This window comes from Drosophila simulans, chromosome 2L (genome assembly GCF_016746395.2).
Source record: "Drosophila simulans strain w501 chromosome 2L, Prin_Dsim_3.1, whole genome shotgun sequence".
Lineage (NCBI taxonomy): Eukaryota > Metazoa > Arthropoda > Insecta > Diptera > Drosophilidae > Drosophila > Drosophila simulans.
The window spans coordinates 1,226,988-1,242,457 of NC_052520.2; the positions used below are offsets into that span (position 1 = coordinate 1,226,988).

A 15,470-nucleotide genomic window follows, 5' to 3' on the forward strand; every position below is an offset into this window, starting at 1 on the left:
ATTTATTTTTGCTTAAGGTTAAGGTTAGTAGGTTAGTCTATCATACCCCTTCGCAGGGTAGCTGAATACTGGTTTTCTGCTCTGCTCTGCCCACGTTTGTTCCGCTCTTGCGTAAAGCTCTCGACTCGTTGTTACCTATGGGAAAAAGCTCCATGTAGCCATAGTATGACGCATAGTGCAAATCGGTGGCGATCGTGGATCTCGCGTGGAACGACCGTCCAATTTGTGATATTCTACTTGATTTTCGCCTTTTCCACGGCCTCTTTTCGCCCGTTCTTAGAGTAGGTGTGTGGCAAATGGGGATCGTTGGGAAACCTCTCCACTTGGCTCGGAGCTCTCTTCAGTGCTTGGGGCGCATCAGTTTTGGGCCTAACTCTCTGGGGGACAAGAGATCCCCGCGACTCGAGATCTCAGAGAGCGGTAGCGCGAGATCGGGGCAGTGGAGTGGTGCTGGTGCTGATGGCGGTGGTGGTGGTGGTGCTGCTGGTTCGGTGGATCGTTCAGTGAGTCCCCAAGCGTTGTCGCGTCCACTTTATCGCTGTTTCTGTCGCGGATTCGAACCACTGACTAACGGTAGTGCTGCACGCATCTGGCGGCAAATTGGCAGCGAGAAGCCCGCGCTAATAATACATTCAGAAAGCCGTCGAAAGGATTGCGAGTCCATATCAAGCATACGCCCGATCAGCCGCCAATCGATTGTAAGGAGCCCCGAATTTATTGCTTTTCCACTGACAATTAATCACGGACTTGCTGTGCGTGTGTGTGCGTTTGTGTGAGTGCTGGAGTGACTAGTGTGTGTGTGTGTGAGTGATTTTGCCTCGCTTCGTTTGCCAAATGTGGTAAAAGCGAATAAAATAAAATGAAAAACATTTCGAAGTCGACAAACAATCGTGCTTTTTATGGCGCTGTCGCCTTTGTTTCTGGCCAGGATTCCGATTGGAGCAGCCGCGCGGAGCGGAAAGAACCCAAAAACCCTTATATAAAGTATACGCCAAGTATACCTGCCAAGTCCAAAAGCGATATTATTTATATTTTTGTATTTGCCATCGTTTTTGGCTTTGGCCTGTGTGTTTTTGAATTTCATGGTTTCATTTCTTTAAATAAGTTTTATTTTTAGCACTTTAGTTATTTTTGTGTATATGTTTTTTTGTTCTCACCAATTTCGCTGCTGCTGCCCAGTTCGCCTGATTATTTTCCGAAATCTTCATGCCGATTCTTTGGAATATTCATATGGGGCTTCCATTCGAAATTCTACTGTGTGCTCACAATGTGTGAAGTGATTTGTGTTTGAAATTCGGTTTAGTTAAAGGTGCCCCTAGGGTGGACCAAAAATCGGGGAGAAATCGGAGGGAATCACTTTCAAAACACAAAATGTAGTACCAAATGTATATAGAGTTCAGCCAAACGAACCTTCCAAATAATCCCATAAATAAACTACTCGAATGAGTATTTCTGCCTTTTATGACCATTTTTTGGTGTCCACTAACTATTGCCTCATTTTTCGCTGGCCACAAATTCATAAATAAAAAGTAAACACACAATGGAGCCGATTATGATTGAAGGCACTTGGCAAAAAGACTGCTGGCCTCCAAATACAAGTACCAAGCCAAATGGCCAATACCAAGTGGCAACAAATTACCAGCGAAGAGTGTAAAAATAAAAGGAAAACTATGATGATTGCCGCTAATCATAATCACACTAGAATCTGTCTGCTTTTTGTTTTTGCCCAGTATTTTTAAATTATGACACATTCGCGAGTGGAAGAGAAAAGATATTTCTTCGCGCTGCCACTCTTCGAACAGCTGCTGCGTGGGCGGAAGACTGTGGGGGGCGTGGCCGCAGAATTGTTTTGACGGTCTTCGAGCCGCAGAAGAACACATGCAAAGTTCGTCATTTTTCGAAAAGATAAAACGAGAGTGAGAGCTGGCCAATTAAGCAAGTAATTATGGGGAAAGACACGAGGAAATAAACTTTCGCGGCTTTGTTGTGGAAATTGATTAATTTCAATCTCTCAGTCGTCGGCTAAAAAAAGCTCGCCTTAATTACATGAATTAATGAACCCTGTTTATAAGAGCGGAAATTAAACTCACTCACTTAGGAAGATTCACTCACTTGGCAAGCTAACTTAAATCCAAAAAAAAGTGTATTGAATTGAAAAATCCATGTTTCATAAGCCAAATACTCTGCAAACAATTCTACTAAAAGCCTTCCACTTATGCCTCTGATTAAACATCATTGCACACACTTACTTATTTTAATCAGAGTGCCCAACAAATCAAGAAGAATTTCCGCACTAGGAACGTTTACTCGAAACCAGCTGAAACAAGTTTTTCAATCTTTTGGTGAGGCAGCAATTTGAATTTTAAAATCTTTGCTAATAGTTATTCTATGCAAATCGTTGTTTGCATAAATAAACGGAAACGGAATGCTTGCCTGCATGTTTTGCCGCCCAGAAATCAATGCTCTTTGCAAATTAGCACGAATTCCGGCGAAAACAGAGGTTCATCTGCAAGATAAACCGCGCCGGAAAAACAGAATCACCCAATCCCGTGGAAATGGCTGAGTGCTGATTCACTTGTCCAAACGACGAGTAGCATTTCTCCAAAATCTAAAATGTTTGGCTACGGATTGTGTGGGCGACTTGTTCCGCGTCCAAAGGTAAACCCGCTTAGTCATTGGACCTATTTTTGCAGCAGATTTGCGACTTGGAAACACCCACCCCGAAAATTGGTAGTTACCTTAGACCTTGGACGGCTTTTTGGACATCTAATGCTGCTGCTTGGCCTAAACGATTTGCCTTCGGTCACGGCCAAATGTTCGATTCTTGTCGCACCATTTTTGTTCTGAGTGTGGGTGAACAAACTTCACGGTTTCGGCTGGTTTTGGCCAAAAACATTGCCATTCAGCCAATCGCCGTCAGTTGACAATGAATGGCTTTTGTTGGTGACTTTGAAAAATACAAAATAAAGGAAAAAAACATGATTCGCATTCGTATCTTTGAGAGCGAGAGTAAACGGCTGGACTTGAATGAGATTCATGGGATCAAGAGTTATGACAACCTTGAATACTCAGATTTGTGGAATGTAGCGAAAGATATTTGGACGGAAAGTTACAAGTTATTATAGCTAGCAACTACTTTCTTGAAATACACAAACATATATATATCAGATACAAATTGGTAATGAACTTGGCTTAATTAAGAGAAGTAACAAAAGAGCCAAAGTGGTCCTGATAAATCTGGTATATATGTATAAACCTTTACCTATTTATCAATCAATTAGCTCTGGTTCGAATGTTTAAAGTGGCGATCGAGTTTGTTTATCCGAGGAGACAAATGTTGACTGTGGCATTAGTGAGTGATTTTATCAGAGAAATCTGAGGCACCAGGCAATAAATAAAAGATCCGAATGGCCCCACATAAATCACTTCTCCAATTTGAAATTCGTTCATTATTAAATTCAGATTCTTTTAATTCCAATTTCCATTTCCCCACCTCGCTCTCCATTTTGTCATGTGGCATGTGGGCATTAGTTGAGGCACCGAATGGGATTGGGAATTAAAGTTGCCGGGCATTAATAAATCAAGTTCAATTCAATTAGTGCAATCCGGGGACACAAACAGTTTCCAGTTGGCCCCAGCCCCAGTTGGCCTCTCATAACCTACGACAATTTATAATGCTGGCAGAAGTGGAAAGAAATGCAAATGCAGATTTGCGGCATGCAACAAAATGACAATGAAACGTTGCAAATGCAATTCACTAATATCGCAGCGTCCAATAAATTGTTAAACAAATGCTGTTCGGCAATCAATAAATGAGCTGCCGCCAGTGTCTGGTGAATAATACATGCGGAAGTGGGTGGTTCCGCCCACCCGAAACATGTTGTAACTGCCATAAAAAGCGGCTTTTTATGGCCGGAGTAATTTTTCCAATCGGCCTGAATTTATTTTGCACCTTAAGCCCGTAATTTTGCACGAAACAATGGCTATAATTCAATAAAGAACCATAAAGAGAATTATTGAAACGCGTGCGAAAATCTGCGCCGTTAAAAAATATATAATTTAATTATCGGAGTGTGCAAAAAATACACATACAACGCACAGCATAATCGCCTTGCGTAACAACATGCTTTGCATATCTCATTTTATTTATTTGCTAAAAAGACAGAGATACTTTCTTTCAATGAACGAAAATGTTGGCAGTGAGTCGGGGGAAAATTCAGAAAAAATATCAAAAATATCTGCGACCTTGTCCCCTGCTCGCTCAATATGGCACACATTTGGAAGCGATCCGGAATGTATCTCACGATCCGCGATCCGCGATCCGCCGGCAATTTTATGCACAATGACTGCAGCTGACTAATTTCTGGACGGGAATGGAATGGAATGGATTGGATTGGAATGGTGCTGATCGCATCAATCGTCCGCTGTCAATATCGCAAATCTTGTGCTCCGTCCCCCTCCCCATGAAAATCTCAACTGAAGGCGCACATTTGGCGTCAAAATTGTCAACGCGATGTATCTCGCAATGAGATTCCAAGATGAAATCAGTTAGGCCCAAGGCTGGAGAGCGTTTCGAGTACGGATTGCCGGCCGAGTGTTGACATCTTGAATGCTAATGAATTTTCGGGACGCGATCTTGAACTTGAGCGATGACAGGCCTTCAGTGCAATTAAGGTCTCGGCGATCATCTTGTTTATCATGGATCATAGAATGCTGAGATGTTATGATAGCTGTTGGCCATAAAAACAAAAGAGATAAGCTACTCGTAAATATATGTATAATATATAGACAATTTATAGTGTGCTTAAAATAATAGCTTTCTTGATAGTATTCATATTCTGTCGATGTTTTATTTCCTTCCTCCTTAAAATCTCATTCCCTACCAGTTATCACTATAAATGCGGCTCGATTGTTGTGGTTGGGAACCCACAATGCTGTCAGATTCCCAAGATGATTAACTTTTCGCGCTGATCTTCAGTAGATTGATTTATTAGGAAACCGCAGTTCAGATCGGAGCAGGAACAGTTTTATGTTACAGCTGTCTCCACGCCCCTGATAGACTTGTCAAGCTGATCAAGCCATAGTTCTAGGGGCTGTTCCAACCCCAGTGATCTCGGGCTGTCGCAGAAATATTCATAAATGTCATCGTCAATTCCCATTCAAATGGCTCATGCTAAACTCAATTGGACACCCCAGATCTTCAGATCTCTCGGAGATGTTAAGGTCAATGCAAATTGGCCCGATAATATTAATAATATTAAGTAAATGGCTGAGTAATTTAAAGTATCCATCAATAAAAAGTGTGTGTATTTGGGTTGGGTGAGAAGTGCGCATAGAAGAGCTCCAATGTTCCGGAAAGTGAATAAATACTTCTAGCTGGCCGGTCTAAAATTAGTGAAAGGCGTGGGCAGTTCAACATTGAAATTTAGTGACGCGTCTTATGATCCGAATGGAACTACCTATACACAGCTAAATAGATATATACGATTTTCGGATTTTTGCAGATCTTCTCCGTTAGCAGAGCAGAGAGAACGACAAGATGCATGTGCCATTATAAGGATAAAGGGAAGGACATATTTGGAGCAGTATCATAGCAACTAAGCAGGTCCTAGTTATATATGGAAGCCCACAACTGATATTATTGTAGGTAACTAGATCCGCTGAAAGATGGGACCCCCCTTCTAATGCCATCCCCACTCCAAATTGCAGATACTAGACTACAGTGAACTTGAGAGTCAACTCTTTACCCACATACCTAGAATACCCGCTCGCCCCCGCACAGAAGTAACCTGCAATGGGTAAGGACTACTACAAAATCCTGGGGCTGCCCAAAACTGCCACCGACGATGAGATCAAAAAGGCCTACAGGAAACTGGCCCTGCGCTATCATCCGGACAAAAACAAAGCCGCCAACGCGGAGGACAAGTTCAAGGAGGTCGCCGAGGCCTACGAGGTCCTTTCGGACAAGAGCAAGCGGGAGGTGTACGACAAATACGGCGAGGATGGTCTCAAGAGCGGAGGTATGCCAGCACACCTTTAAGGCACTTTTCCATAGCTAACCCTGAAATGCTGACTTGCAGGCACACGGAACGGCGGTCCGTCGACCAACTCGTTTACATATCAGTTCCACGGCGATCCGCGGGCCACCTTCGCCCAGTTCTTTGGCAACAGCAATCCGTTCGCCTCGTTCTTCGACATGGGCGACAACCTGTTCGACAAGAAGGTCTTCGATCTGGACACGGAACCCGACTTCTTCTCCTCGCCCTTCGGCGGCATTGGGTCGCGGCATGGTCTGGGCAGTGGCTTCAGGTTGGTCCATTTCCACGCAGGCTGTGCTCCCTGGAGTTCCTTGCTCATCTCTCACAGGCCCTCTTTCAGATCACACTCCTTCAATGTGCACACGCCGTTCAAGAAGGAGCAGAAGCAGGACCCGCCCGTCGAACACGATCTCTACGTGACGCTGGAGGAGATCTACCACGGCTGTGTTAAGAAAATGAAAATCTCCCGGCGCATCGTCCAGGCGGACGGCAGTTCCCGCAAGGAGGAGAAGTTCCTGGCGATATCCATCAAGCCCGGCTGGAAGTCCGGCACCAAGGTCACCTTCCAGAAGGAGGGCGACCAGGCGCCCGGCAAAATCCCCGCCGACATTGTGTTCATTATCCGGGACAAGCCGCACGCCATGTTCAAGCGCGAGGGCAGCGATCTGCGCTACACGGCGAGACTGACGCTCAAGCAGGTGAGTCCTGATCCTGATCCTGATGTATCCAATAGCTTGGAAACTATAGACTATTAGCCCTCGCTGATAGTTTCACGTTCTGAGCACCTCTTAACCAACGTGGTCAACGTGGTTCCTCCCAAGATAGGTGCCTCACTTCCACTTCATCTTAAGAGCCCAGTTCTCAGAGCTGGGTTCTCACAGCTTGGCGCCCAATTAGAGGCGCAGCCAGTGCCTAAATCGAATTGTAATGAAATCGGGCAGACGAGATGGTTATGGCCAGATTTACCATATACGCGGCGAGCGGCAAAGCAGCCGCCAAATTGGTCGACATGGTCAAGTTTCAATTAACGGAGACGGAGAATGGGTTTTGGCCAGCGGGCTGCTCCGTCGATTGGCTCCCACTGAGGTGTTAGATTTTTACACGGTCGCCGAAGCGCAAAACTTCGCACAGCATTTTTTGTGGGCAGCAGCTCCTCACTTGGGGGTTAAAAATATGGTCAGGTCGGGAAAAATATCGAAAATTCGAAATTTTGAAATGCTAAAAACTGGCGAACAAGCCGAAATGACACGCCGCTGAGTTGGCAGTCATGTTAAAATTGTTAATTGCATTAAGTAGATTAAATAGTTGAGAGTTGGCTGCCTCGCAGATTTCTAACATTTTATTGCTTGTTAGTGCGACAAATTTAGTAAATACTTTGGGCTGCTCGCTCGCTGCCAGCCACTTTTGGCATAGTTGGCCAAATGTTTTCCCACTGGCTCTGCTTTGAATTTATGAATTGCATTTTGGCTCTGGTTGTGAGCTAAAAGTGCCATGTTGCTCCTTCTATATAGCAATATTTGACACGGTCATTTGGCGCCGAGTGGACAATGCGAGTGGGCTTAATTGAAATATATATCGACCTGAATAATCACATATCTAGATTTACTTGCCAATCTGGTTGATAGAGGCCAATAAATCTGCGCTCCAAGACTCCGCTCGCCCCAATAAAGCAGCCGAAAGGCAATTGGAGCTCCATATATGACCATCCACATAATTGCGAACAGCGTTTTCCATTTTTTTCTGTCATATTCTGTGCGGCAGTAAATTTAATGCGACTCATAAATTACATCATCGTTTACGATAATATTGAAGTCAATGAGTTTCGAATTAATTTCTTGCTCCACGTTTTTGGTCTTGTGTTGTTTTCATTCCGATGATATATAGACTTAGCACGTATCGGTTTGAATTTTAAATTCTCGCCAGTGTGTACGTACTTTCGAAATGGAAATCAAATTTAACAATGCTTTTGTTTTCAAGTGCCTGCGTCAGAGTTCCGCAAATGCAGCGAACTAAAACCGATGGACGGACGATTCAAGGACTTCGAGGATGTGCGAGTGTAACCAGGACTCCTGGTGCTTTGTTGTTTTCGATGTCTGCCCAATGGCATTGTCATTCGACTGTTGGCCCAAATGATTTGGAGTCCTTTTTTATCCTTTTTCGGGTAAAAAATTGGAAGTTCTATACAAAACCATTTGCTAGTCGAGAACTTCGTTTGCATTTTGATGACAGTTGTCAGCTGGGCAAAAAAAGAGGCGGAATAATAATGCCTTATGACATGCGATTGAATGCTGTTGATTTGTTTTCCACCCTCTCGGAAAAGCGGAAAAGTCCCACCTAAACCTTCACTTCTTTCGGCGAGAGTGATTGTCTAGAACAGTTTGGAAAAAATGGCCAAAAGCGACCATAAACTGCAAAATATATGGGGGAATTTATGTTCGCTGTTCTCCGTTTAGCTGAGCCTGACATTCAGATTTATCATCTAGTGATGACTCTGTACACTCAGAGAAAAAAGGGGCTGATTCAGCTTGAAATAAACGTTATTAACACCGAGAATGATGGTAATAGTGATTTTGAACACTTGGTTTTCGAACTTTATATAGAAAATGCACACTATTAACTAACTGGTATTATCAGCTGTTTTTTTATAAGTTTAGTTTATAGTTCAGCGGGTTGAGAACGGGTTTCTATATCCTTATACTAAACTTCCGATCCAGATACGGATTTATCGGTGGAAGGGCATTTGTATGCCCTTTATTTTCGAATAGCGCCGCTCTGCTTTTTTATGTTCAGCTTCCGTAAAAGGTAGCAAAGTATTTAAGCTGCTTTTTAGTTTTTTTTTGTTTGGCTGCGACAACATTTTCAACATTTCCATTAAAAAATATTGATGCTGGTCGTCGTCATCACGGGAACAGGTTGTTGTTGCTGTTTTCTGGGTCTGTCGTCATCAGTTTATGCTGTCATCGCTTCAAAATCGCCAATCGGCGATACAAAAGTACGCACATCTATATTTAAATATTCACAAGGTGTGCACTTTGGTTTTGTCGCAATTTATTGATGTCCATAGCGATTTCTTGTTGAATTCACAACTCATTTTTATTTTATTGGGTGAGGCTCGGGCACAACAACCATTGACAACTATTTAACACGTGTCCGGCAAAGTTCTTTGGTTACAAATCACTTGTGACAAGTTATGGAACGGCACAAAATATTATATCATCCGTTGTTGGGCATCGAAGGGGATTGTTCCGATTGCGGGCTTAGATCAAAAACCTCTTTTTTCAGTTTTCATATCTATAAATCACTGTTGAGGCGGGGATTGACATTCCATTTACGGGCAGTTGTTTATGGGCTGTGTCGAAAAGTTTGAAACATAAAGGCGTATCCAGTTCAAAATGTAGCGATTCGGACCCGAAAGGATTACCATGGATAATCTGTCTTCTTGGGGTTTTTATATGGAAGACTTCATCCTAAGACTTGCTAACGAGGTGGGAGATGTATGATCATAAGACCTGTAGCTTAAAGTGAAAAGATTTCTTTTTGTTTAATAAGCAATGATTAAGTTTTCCCTCTGAATTGATAAGATAAGCCATCGTGCTCAAGTAGCAGCATCCCAATTAAAGCGGAAAATATCGAAGTATTAAATTAAGCCATGTTCATCGCCGAATTTCCTCGGGGAAAAGGTTCAATCAATAGCAGTTTCATCCCAGTTCGGACTGAAATTAATTGAGTAAGCCACATAAATGTCTGGGCCAAAAGCAGAACCTGATTGATGTCCATCTTTTAGTGGGCCAATTAAACAAGTCGTATGTCAATGGAAGAGCCTGGCCGAAAGTGGGAGAAAGTGAAAGTGAAAAGGACATGGCAGCGTGTCAACAAGATGTTTAAACACGAATTAGGCAACATAGAAAAGGATTTACAAATGCTGTGTTCGATACGAGACCAAACAAGCAATTCGATTCGATTGGTAAAAGCTCGAAGGAGCTGCAAAAAGTGCTCTGGTGGCCGGGGCACCTAAACAGGATTACCCGGGGAAGATTGATAGATCCCACTCGACGGCGGCAGCCATGTGTCGTGTTTGCTCATTTCGGGCTTGGGTGGGAGGAGTATTTGTCGACCTTATTGATTGATAAGCCAGGAACCAAAATAAATATTATAGAAAGTTGTGCTTTGTTAAATTGGTGTGTATCTTAATCCCATTTGCAGGCTCTGTGCGGCGTTGTCTTCCAAGTTCCTACCATGTCCGGCGACAAGTTGCGCATCAGCACCATGCAGGAGATCATCAAGCCGAACACGGTGAAGCGCATCCAGGGATACGGGCTGCCGTTCCCCAAGGACACGACGCGCAAGGGCGACCTCCTGGTGGCCTTCGACATCCAGTTCCCGGAGAAGCTGACCGCCGCCCAGAAGGAGGTGCTCAGGGACATGTTATGAGGAGGGATCAGTGGCCTGGTCACTGGCTGACGACTCCGACGCACCCGCAGTCCCTGGCTGCATCCAGGGACTTAGTCATCCATTCAAACGCACTAAAACCAAACCGATCCATTCATTTCGTAACAACCCATCGAGATCTTGCTCCCATTTTGCTTGTTTTTGTGTTCAGTGAAACATTTGCGCATTTTTTACAGGAACTCCCTCTTAACAATCGGTTGTGCTCATCTGCGCCGCGAACATGTTGCATAATATGTATGTTGGCCATAGTTATTATATCATTAATTCTTAATTTATTTGTCTAAATTAAAGCTAAATTTAATAAAATGACACACAAACACGTGGAAGAAAAAACAAGCGAAATGTACTTGTAGTTATATTTCAAAGATACTCTGCCTGCTGCATTTCCGTGGAGTCATGTTTCTGCAATTGTAAAGTTCTTCCCGCTCCACGGGAAAAGTGAAAGTGAAATTTGCTCCTTGGTAATCGCAAAGCGTTTGGCTAATTAGCTGCCGTTTCCAGTCGGTCGCCCCCCCAGAAAACACTCCCATGTCAAACGGAATGCTGCTCGTTAAGTCATTAAAATTGCATGAAGTCAAAACTTTATGGTCTGCAAAGTTTGCGTCAAAGCCGAACAACTAACCCAAAAAAAGGAGGAAAATTTGGGAAAGCCGAAAAAATGAAACGGGATAAAAGAATGCTAGAAAGTTGGCAGAAGAAGCAACTTCAAAGCTGCCAAATGGTAATTCGTTTAGCAAGAAAGCCGGCGACAGACGGGACTTAGACATCCACATCGCCACGAACGCATTTCATTTGCAGACAATAAACAGCAGCAGCAGCAACAACAACAACAACTGGAGGGCAGAGTAAATAAATTAAATTTTGAACAACTCTTTGCATACAAAATAGCGCTGGGGAGGGACATCCCAGCTTGGCCAAAAAAGATTCGAAAGCTTGCTCAGATTTCAAACACATGCCAGCGAGGAGGAGCAGCCGCACGAGGGCGGAAGGAGCAGGAAGGAGCAGGATGGGCCAGGATGTGCAATGGATACGGGACGCAGCGCCGAGTGTTCGATCTGCACGTGCCAGGACCACTCCACCAAGGACCTCTGCCGCTGACTCTGTAACAATTCGTTGCGATTTTCCACTTATTTGCTGGAAAACCAGAAAAGGACGAGCACACACTGAGCGAAAAGCCGGTCAACCAGTGGAAAATATATTAATAAATGCACCAACTAACTCTTCAAGAAGCTGTTTTTGAATCTTTACAAATAACTTTCATAGTCAAGTAAATTGGTTTAAATATTTAAAAAAAATAATTAAATTCTTCTCGAGTGTGCGCATAGCCAGAATTCTATGAAAAACCCCAAAGTCGTAGGCCGAATTGAGCCTGCGGATGAGCCAGCAAGAAGTTGGCTTTGCCATTAGCATTGGTGGGCAGGACGAGAAGAAGGAGGAGGAGAAGGACGAGGAGCAGGCCGAGTCAAAATCACAGAAAATCATCGACAACTGGCAAATGTGTGAATTGAATTTTCAAACAATTTGGCCGTGCAGGGAGTGCAGTGCTCGTCATCGGATTGCTATCCTGGTTTCGGTTTCTGCTCCTGGCGCTCTTCCCCTGCGCGGCGCATTTCCCGCTGGCCACGATGGAAACGTGCATGATTTGAGATTTGATTTGGGCGGCGGCCACATTACAGTCGCTAAACCTCGGCTTCCGTCCCGTCGTCCTGGCATCCTGGCGTCCTGGCATCCTGGCATCCTGCGCTTCAAAGGCGCGTTTTAAACATTTCGCTCACGTCTCGGATGTTTATGCCATTAGCGTTTAAGTTGCCCATACAAAGTGCGACTCGTAAGTAAGCAAACGTTCCTTTGTTTTGGCTTCATTGTCGTGGCAGAGGTAATCGATGCTCCGGCTAGTTATTGAAAATTATCGTGGAAAATCCGAGGTACATCTCGAATAAATTCAGTGGTATACTAGCTAGTTAAAAGCTGTTGCTGTTCATTTGGACAAGTACAATTTATTATCACACAAAAGACAGGCTACAAACTTTGAAGCTTTGTGAAAGCCCAAAAATATGCTAGATACAATCACGAACAAATTTATCTGCACTCTATGCAACACGCTGAGCAGCAGCAGTGGTAGCATTCCAAGTCTGGATACAGCTCCTGTTCCTCATCCTGTTCCTTATCTTGCTCCTCATCGTACATCCTCTTCCGCCTGGCAGACCGATATAGTCGCCGGATGAGTGCTCCATAGGGTTTCCGCGCCACCAGGTGAGTGGTTGTCTTGTGTATTTCGTAGACGCAATTCGTTTCGAGACACACATAGGGCTCCTCCACCTGCAGGATAGCTTCCGATCTGAGATTGGCTACTGGCTTTGGTAGAAGACTCCTCTGGTTCGTCCTGACAATCGCCTTGTTCTTTATGACCCGTCTCTTCTTTCCCATACTGATCTTGCTCTTCTTGACCACCCTTTTCTTGGCAGGATTGGATGTTGTTATGGCACCTTGGATCTCCGCCTCGAAGGATTCCTGGCGCTTGGAGGCCTTGCTCTTCAAGGCCGATACCGTTTTGTATCGATTCTGGATATCGGTAATGTTCCTCAAGGTCTGCTTAAAAGCAACCTCGACTTGCTCGACTTCCTGCAGCGTATTCCACAGATTCTTTTCCATAATTTGTTCACAAGGAAATTTTATACAATAAAAAATTTGAATATAAGAATGCACACTCCCGCTTCAAAAGATCACACGAATATACAAATCCTGCCCGATTGAAAAATCAGGGAAGCTAGATGTGTGTTTTTCTCGTTGCGTTGTCATTGGGAAATTCCGATATGACCACCAAGTACTAACTCACCTTATCGCAAAACGGGCTGATAAAATGTTTTAATGGGAAAACCAATGCCTCCAGCGGCTTTCGCCACTATATATAGCGTGGAAATCGAGGTAATACTTCAGTTCAGAACTGAAATTGCTTTGGAAACATGCCGCCACCACCTCACCAGCCCCACCAACCGCACCCACCGAAGGGTCCTGCTCATCCTGGGGATCACCATCCTGGACCACATCCCCCGCACCACGGAGATCCGAAGCCCCATCATGGACATCACTAGGCCCATGGACAAGGACTATAAATATTCAATTTTATACAGAAGAAAACAAGATGGATACTTTTAGGGAACTTAGTTTCCAAAACAAGTTCTTGAGAACTCTTTAAGCCAAAGAAATAAAAGCCTGTACAAAATACATAACTCTACTGTTTTCCTTATCTTCAATGATTATGATCTTGCATTGGTGATACTAATTAATGCATTCTAAGCTTTCATTTATTTAAACAAAGCTCTCATATGGTAATATATTATGGCTATTGCAATTTGTTCTAATCAGATAGGGAATTTTAGTGGCTTCTTGACTAGGTCACAAAAAATGCGGATTATTCTTGCCAAATATTTCACTAAAAACTGCATATGAAATGGGGCATAAATATTATTTGAGCTTAAGAACTTTTTGTTGATTGTTGCTTACAAAAAAGAAAAAATTAGAACATCTCCATATTGTTGTACTTATAAACTACCTGCCGAGTCGTCATTAACTAAGTCACATATAGACATATCAATAAACAATCCGCTTGCTTGTTATTACTAATTTCGAATATCATACATTTATTTTTATTGAGCGAAGTGTTGTTGTGGGAAAACCTGAAATACTTATCAGGCGAACTGGGCTCGTCTTATCTGGAATTTAGATAAGATTTCAACGTATTCGAGCCATTTTCCTATAAATGCTATGAGAGGATAGGCTTTAGTTTAGTACTCAACTGAAGTCAGAAAAGTCAAGATGTCACCTCCACCGCACCACGACCACCACCATCATCATGGGCCACCGCACCATGGACCTCCCCATCATGGGCCACCACACCACGGTCCTCCACACCACGGACCACCACACCACGGACCTCCGCATCACGGACCTCCGCACCATGGACCTCCGCACCACGACCACCATCATCATGGACCACCACACCATGGTCCTCCGATGCATCCTCGATGAGAACTACAATATAAGCCGAATTTAACGTTATAAAGTGATATGGAAAAACTAAATTGTTTACTGTGATTAAGCCACAAACTAACATTAAAATATCTTCACTAACTTCTAGTTAGTTTTACCAAGTGCATGATTTTTTTATTTTATAAATTGTTTGGTATTATAACACCATTGTTAAGATACTGGTTCTAATGAGCAATTGGAAGAATATTTAAGCAGGAATTGATTAAGTATGAATAAATAGCGTCCATTATCAAAAAGCCGCAGATAAGGTAAAAAATATACATAAAAGAAAGTCCCTCTCCACTAGAATGCAGATAAGATTACAGCCTATTGAAAATATGTTACTTTTGTATAAAAGGTCTGGCAGGAGTGAGCAAGTTTAGTGTACAACAGAAGCTCGACAAGCAAAGATGCCTCCTCCACCACCGCACCACCATCACAACCCGCCGCCCCATGGGCCACCACACCACGAACCACCGCACCATGGACCACCGCACCATGGACCTCCGCACTATGAACCACATCCCCCGTTCCACACGCCAGTGCATCCGATTTACTACGAACCACCTCACGGAAACAGCTCCGGCTACAATCCTCCTCCGCCGCATGGTCCATATCCACATGGTCCAGGATACGTGGCCCCAGGACCTCCAATGCATAAGCGATGAGAACTGAACTGTAATCAAGATCGGTCAATATAATGTGATAGAAATAAATGTACATTTGTGTGTGATTCAAAATAATGCTTCTTTTAAAAATATAAACGGACTTTAGTTAGTCACACCGATAAGTGATTTGATATTATATTGGTTGTATCTTTGATGCCAACAAACAATCCCAGAGTATGACGAAATATGCACCTAAAAAGATAAGGATGGGTTTTTTGGAATTCCCATAGGACCGTCATAAAGATAATCCCTGGAAAAGTCGTCAGCTATTCTGGTACTATCGAAT

The 15,470-nt window shown here is 43.5% G+C and overlaps 3 protein-coding genes across 4 annotated transcripts; 2 read left to right on the forward strand and 1 right to left on the reverse strand.

Annotated features, from left to right (window-relative positions):
• Window positions 1-28: 28 nt before the first annotated feature.
• LOC6730552 (dnaJ protein homolog 1) lies at window positions 29-10,829 on the forward strand. 2 transcript variants are annotated; one of them, XM_016179369.3, is made up of 6 exons: window positions 29-698; window positions 5,505-5,643; window positions 5,710-6,020; window positions 6,081-6,309; window positions 6,367-6,736; window positions 10,242-10,829. In XM_016179369.3, exons 3-6 carry the CDS (start codon window positions 5,795-5,797, stop codon window positions 10,467-10,469), a joined length of 1,053 nt encoding a protein of 350 aa, XP_016023007.1. In that variant the 5' UTR covers window positions 29-698; window positions 5,505-5,643; window positions 5,710-5,794; the 3' UTR covers window positions 10,470-10,829. The 2 variants fall into 2 exon arrangements, with proteins under 2 accessions (XP_016023007.1, XP_039150735.1); XM_039294801.2 differs by having other exon boundaries at window positions 6,379-6,736.
• Window positions 10,830-12,464: 1,635 nt separating this feature from the next.
• LOC6730554 lies at window positions 12,465-13,250 on the reverse strand. The gene has a single exon (XM_002077697.2). The coding sequence runs from the start codon at window positions 13,137-13,139 to the stop codon at window positions 12,567-12,569; it is 573 nt and encodes a 190-aa protein (XP_002077733.1). The 5' UTR covers window positions 13,140-13,250; the 3' UTR covers window positions 12,465-12,566.
• Window positions 13,251-14,867: 1,617 nt separating this feature from the next.
• Window positions 14,868-15,218, forward strand: LOC123327418 (early nodulin-75-like). Its single transcript, XM_044923829.1, has one exon. It carries the CDS (start codon window positions 14,927-14,929, stop codon window positions 15,182-15,184), a length of 258 nt encoding a protein of 85 aa, XP_044779764.1. The 5' UTR covers window positions 14,868-14,926; the 3' UTR covers window positions 15,185-15,218.
• The last annotated feature ends 252 nt before the right edge of the window (window positions 15,219-15,470 follow it).